Source organism: Manduca sexta, chromosome 26 (assembly GCF_014839805.1).
Source record: "Manduca sexta isolate Smith_Timp_Sample1 chromosome 26, JHU_Msex_v1.0, whole genome shotgun sequence".
Lineage (NCBI taxonomy): Eukaryota > Metazoa > Arthropoda > Insecta > Lepidoptera > Sphingidae > Manduca > Manduca sexta.
The window spans coordinates 1,496,469-1,503,173 of NC_051140.1; the positions used below are offsets into that span (position 1 = coordinate 1,496,469).

The 6,705-nt window shown below is 33.2% G+C and overlaps 2 protein-coding genes across 2 annotated transcripts in view; one reads left to right on the top strand and one right to left on the bottom strand.

The window, feature by feature from the left end:
- The window catches only part of LOC115453150, a 54,151-nt gene that overhangs the window by 14,273 nt on the left and 33,173 nt on the right, over positions 1-6,705 (bottom strand). The gene's annotated exons all lie outside the window — the stretch shown is intronic.
- LOC115453149 (programmed cell death protein 4) overlaps positions 4,563-6,705 on the top strand; it is a 31,940-nt gene continuing 29,797 nt past the window's right edge. Inside the window, exon 1 of the mRNA XM_037443060.1 lies at positions 4,563-5,009. Coding sequence (XP_037298957.1) covers positions 4,769-5,009 — 241 coding nt within the window. The 5' untranslated portion in view covers positions 4,563-4,768. The remainder of the gene's footprint in view (positions 5,010-6,705) is intronic.

A 6,705-nucleotide genomic window follows, 5' to 3' on the forward strand; every position in this document is an offset into this window, starting at 1 on the left:
CTACTTTCTTCTGAAAACATTACATAAGTTGTATTTATGCTAAGATTCCAAAAGTAGATATTTATAGGTCTAGAGAAAAGCAAATATAAATTCTATTTTGAGAACCTATGCAGGCAGCATATTGCATAATACCAGGCCCATAGGCCATAATATGGCCCGCAGTACAATATTAGTGTAAGCAAGTTAAATCACAAAGTAAAAAATAAGTTTTGGGTGCCACAAAGAGAACAATAGAAACTATCGGTGGCCTGTTAAAAATATCTGAATTATCTGTTTGCCCTAACTGTTAAAAAAGCAGTCCTGCAGCTTACTATGCACTATCAACCTTAATACTCTATATTTAGTGGTAATTATATTTTAATATAGATGGTGGATTGCAGTTTTTGATTTATGCTGATATTTTTATGTTTTTGTATGACAAATATCATTATTCCCCTATTTTCTCTGTCAAATGATCATACTTAAATACATTCAATATCCATTTATGGCCATCAACTTCAACCACATTGTAAGGTTTATATATTTTAATTATGGAATCATTCCCAATTTTTTCATTTAGGTAGACATTATTGATAACTACGGACCAATGCTGGTCATTTTCATCAACAGCATTTAAAACAGTACATCCATATTCAGAAATTGCTTTCTGTATGCGGAATAATACATGAGCTTCTTTAGGTATGACGAAATTCGAGTTGTCAGCAAGAAATTTTTCATGCTGCCATAAAACGGCATTTTTGTTTCTTTAATAATGCGTTCAACGGTATGCATATCCATCTTTTTATACTTGATTTTCTTCGTAACATCTTTATTTACCTTCTCTTCTCTTGCAGATATGACACATTTGTGAACACTGGACGTTTCGTGATCGGTTGTACCACTTGATATTTCTATTTCTTCACTCTGGGGCGTCTCTTTGGGTGTGGTTTCATCACTAATAGAATTTTGTGATCGTTGTCTTGTGTAAAGTTACTTTCAAAAACACTTGACTTTCCGATAAATATCGTGTTTAAAATGTTTCTCACCATTTTCTGAGGCATTGGAAGCATTTATTTTAGAAATGCATTGATTTTCTGTTGTGTTGTTACTTGTATTTAATTTATTCCTATATATTTTGCCTGTAAAAAGTCCCACCATTGATTTTGGTAGAAATTAGATTTTCGTTGTTATTGAAAAGTTTTCTATTCACTTTTAAAGAGTTTTGATGTAAAATTGGACTTTTTTGGGAATTTCTTGGCATTAGGATCGGTGAGCGTTGCAACGATTTCGATTCTAAAACGGGGCTTATTTTAATGCTTTTATTATCACATAGTATAGGAGATTTATCACCCGCAAATGTAGAGGTATTTTCTAGTACTGCTATATCCAAGTTGGCAATGTTTGAAGGTTTTCTACTTCGTTTTCGTTTTGTATAACGTTGTCGATTCGTTATATTGCAATATGTAACATTGCTGTATGAAGTTTCTTCATCGCTTGAAGAGCTCAACGACCAGTTGATATCGTTTGTACTTTCCTGCGAGTTTAAAAGTCGAAATTTGTGAGCAAAATTGTTTTCTTTGTTTTCCTCATTTTATGATTGTAAAAATGCTCAGCAGTGAACCTTAATGCACCACTCTTTTATCCTTTACTTTAAAACAAATTATTATAAGCGAAACACAAAAGAAAATAATATACTTTTATGGAGTGTCCTTTGGAATTATCTATATCAGATCTATATTAGTTCCAGATTAGTTCCATTGGAAATTATAATTGCATTAACAATGTCATCCAGATGTCAACTGTCAAATTGGTGTCAATTTTTTTCTTCGTCCTTAGAGGCCAGGCTATAGTCTTACGACTATACTGCCTACAAATTGGTGTCAACTGTCAGATATTGCCTCAGAATATTGCTAGATGCAGTAATGGACCGCATCTACGTCAGGTAACAATACAAAAATCTGTTTTCGATACACTTCGCCTTATATCTTTAGACTTACACTTACTGAGTAGAAAAGTCCAATATAACTTTGCCCTGCCTTTGGAGACCGAACCCAAAATCTCAGTACTGAAGTCTTACCGTAATACAACTACGCCACCGAGGCCTAAAAAAATCGTTAATTATTTATTTGTTGAATTGTTACGATTACGAAGCCGGCCAGCTTTCAAAAAATCGAATAGTTTAAAATTAAACTTACCACAGCAGTAATAAATAACAAAGCAAAAACAAACAAATAAAAAGTANAACCTAAAATAAAGGACACACATTTCTGCTGCTTTGCACAGAAAAACGTGCAATGAAAATATTTAAATAAAAGCTTAGAGATAAAAACACGGCTACAATGTCTTTGAAACCGAAACGGGACAGACTTTAGATCATAGATGTCCTAGGTATTTCTGGCGGGTTCGTCTGCTTGAAAATCCTTATCACAAACAAACCCAAGACACTAGCGATTTATTGTGCCACCTATATAACGCTAGCGTCACTTGCCTAAAAAATCCATATCATGTATATTATATATTATAATTCATTTCCATATATATTATAATTCTCTTTGATCCATGTCTTCCAAAACGCAAATTATTCAATGATAAAAGAGTATAGAGGATGAGTGATGTGGTCACGTGACATGCGGCACATTTAATGCATAAAATGGCGCCGACTCCGCCCCTTACAATAGTGATATGCTAGTATCGAAATTTTGTATCGACATCGAAGAATTAAAGAGAGACAAACAAGCCTAAAAAGATCAAATACGAAAGGGGTTAGGTTCTACCATAATATAAATATAACAAACCATATTATAAACAAACAAACTGAAACTGATTTATAAGTAACAATTGTTAAAGAGCAGTACCTGTTGTGACAAACATCCAGTTGTGTTTGATCTATATTTGTATGTTGCACTATTCCTTGCTAAAAATTTAAGTTACAGATTAAGATATTTACTTAAATACATGATAAATGGAATAAGATAGCGTAGCCAGCAATTATTTGGTTGGTTTTATTTTATTTTATTATTATGCTCTTTGATCGAGAAACATAACTACGTTTCAACAAACTAAAATCAATGAGCGTAAAGATGATGGTTAAGATAATCAATTATAATAATTATTTGCAATAACAACAATATGATTATGTATCTATTTACGTGCATGCAAAGGTTGCTCGAAACATAAGACCGCCAATTGTAAAAATAAGTAAGTATATCTTACATTTCATCTTTATGTTGTTTCTTTTATGTTTATCTATTCTTTTATGTAACAATTCTAATTTTATTCATAGCAATATATTAAAGTAATATTACTATTAGGTGAAGTAATAATCATTACTATTTTACTTATCGGGAATATTGTTGGAAAACAGTTATCTTTTACTCGCGTTAATTAAACGTGTGGTTTATGCATTTCTTCTCAAAATGTAAAGAACGAATATATGTATTTGGTGTAGGATTCCAATCACGTCGCCTAATATTCTCAATTCATTTTGCCTTGGTTTTAAATTTTTGGTAATAAAAAAACAATAATTTCACTTAGTTTGTCGTTCTGGACAACACAATATTGATGTGTGCTCTAACATTCCTTCAAAGACAAAATCCGTAACTGATAAACGGGCGTCTGTTAAAATATCGATATCAATAATTTCTAAACAAATCCACCCATCCCTAAGCTCGTGTGTAAACAAACATCATGATTTTAATGGATATAAATCACGCCTAAAAGGGTTCAAAGCTTATCAAACAAGATCCACATATAATTTTAATTGATAAAAACAAATCCAAAAAGTAAATATAGAAAGATATTTACTAATTTTCGGTAAAACAGTTACTAACCTATGAAAAGATATTTCAGGGTCTTTCTTGCGTGAATTCGATTTGCATCCTTTCACACAACACTGAGTCACTTTCGAAACTTAACAAATACACTAATAAACAAACTAAACAATTGAGAATATGATTATATTACTTTAAATTCAATATTTATGAAGATTTGTTTACATCGTCTGACACTACATGTACTTGCTGGCTGGGCTGCAATAAATGGCGTTTCTGCCGCAAGGCGGTCCCAGTGTGTTGAAGGAAACGAAATAGTGCCATATTCGAAGAAAGCAATTATTTTTGTCTTTGTTTCTTGCGTTCCAAATAAGCTTTGAGTAAAAGAGATAGACATATATATTGACAATTCTGCGTCGAGTCGTCTGTATGTTAGGGATAACATACATATAACTTATTCATATAGCTAACTTTTGAGGCCTGTCCTCTTTATATTTAGTCATTGAAATTATTCAAATAAACAGTAACCTATGTGTCAATCCAGGACAAAGTCTACCAGTGTATCAAATTTCATCCAAATTCGTTTAGCTGTTCGTAAGATTACCTCTAACAAATACAAGAAATCAAATAATAAATATCGAGCATTTTGAGATTTGAACTAATCTAGCATAAGTATATTGTGTAATGATTCTTATTATTTGATGCGCGCCACTCCTAAAACGTAGTGATTATATTCTCTTTGGCCACCGTTTTAAAATCGAGTTTACGTAGTACCAACAAGCACATAGTTTAATTTTATATTGGCAGTACTGTCGCCGCCATGTTATTTTGCTAACTTCATTCCGGTGTGCACTCAAAACAAATATATTTTGATCGTACGTCCCACATTGTTGTTTATCTGCAATAATTATATACAGTAGCGATACTAGACATTCTTGTTGGAGTCCAACGATATCACATTGTGAACTTCGACGACAGATTGCAAGTTTAATAGAAATTGAGTAATCCGATCCGCCGCGATGGAAGTCGAGCGAAATGCTTCTGACTCTGAAAACGTGGCGGCCGATGAAAAGCCGGTCGGTGACGAGGGCGCCGGCGACGCCACTACATCGCACAGCGATAAGTTACGTCGCAAGAATAAAAAATACGCACGCTCGAATAGCAAAGAGGGTGTTACTGTGGTTGCTCCATTGCCCAAATACCGCAGTTGGAAGAATAGCCGCCGGCCGCGCAGGCACGGCAGAGGGCTGCCCAAGAAAGGTGCGTGTCAGTCATATCTTTGTCTATCGATAAACAAATCGGTCGGGCCCGGGAAAGTTCTAGAACATGTCAACGTGTTTCCAGCTGCATTTTGGGTCAAATTTACGTAATATTGTTTACTACGCAGTGTGTAGTTTTATGGTGGTTTTGTGTAAAGCGGACGCGGTGTGAAGGTCACGTAGCGTTTCTGCGCAGTTCGTTTGGCTACTGATGTATAAATAATATGAGGCTGGCCGCTTTATCTGCTTGTGGGCCGATTATAGTTGAATGACATATTACGTAACGGTTGATTGTAAACAACTTTCGACATCCAAGGCTATTTTGGTTCTCGTTCGAAATTTAAAGCGGCGCGCAGGAGCGCCGCAGCTGGTCACACGGGGTTTTATTGTTTTTTTTTTTTGAGAACAAAGCAATGACTCGTTATATCATTAATACAGTCGTCTGAGAAGGTCGTAAGAGTTCATAAATTCTTATTAGGATATTTAGCAGGTGTATTTACTTTGCGAACATTCTGGGTTTTAATTTATTACTATTATTAATTGTTTTTTCAATTAACTTGAGTATATTGAATTATATTTGTTGTACATTGAATAAAACTTCCACATTTCTTATTACCTGCCATACAAAGCACAGCTTCAACACGAGATTTTATTTTTTAATATAGAAGAAAAAATAAGACAGGCAAACGTTTTTCCTAATGACCTCTGTTAGAAAATTTCACAGTACCAAAGAGGATACAGAAGGGTGTGTGCAAGTTACTTTTCACTTATAACATTTGAAGCCAGCTGGGTATTTAATTGATACTGGTATTAAAAAAGAAGTTTATTGCATCACAAAAATGTTTAAGAATTAATTATTATTGATGATAATGTATAGGTTTTTAATGTGGAATAATGCCCGTTGCAGACCATAAGCTAAGTTAGTTTAACTTAGCTTCCATGCTGACATTTTTCATACTTTTGTTAAAACTGCTAAACTAAGTAAACTTAGGTTTGTATATACATAATTTATTCAGCTCAGCTGAACAAACTTAGGCTCAATTTTTGGTCTGCAATTGGCATCAGAGTTACAAATTGATAAAAGCTACATATGTCATCATTTCAAACCCAAATATGATACAATTTAATTTTATAAAAATGTTGCAGCCTTTTAATATCCAGGTAGCTTTTGCTTGTTATTCCATTTGAATGAAAGACTCAGTTTTTTATATATTTTTTTATTTTTATGTATTACCCATATCTAGGTGTGTGAAGTCTACTAATCGGTACTAGGCCAGCGTGGTGGACTAAGGCTTAATCCCTCAGTAGTAGAGGAGGCCCATGCCCAGCAGTGGGACAGTATATAATGCAGGGCTGATATTACTATATATTAGTTAATTTCTATGTCAAACCTCCAAATAAATGGTAATCAAGAGGGCATTCTAAGCAACTATTGACTACACTGGAAACTGCTTTTAATAATTACAGCAACTAGCCAAGAAATAGTTTTTTTTTTACCTTGTTTCAATAATGTAATAACTTTAAAATTTTATTTTTATGTGAGAGTAATACAAAAGCAATAATTTTATTTATTTATAATCATATATGCATAAAGTTATTGCATAAAAAAAAATCAGACTTATCATTTTATATCCTTTTTATAATATGCAATTGATAGTATAGAATATAATAAATTAATATAACTATCGTCAGTTACA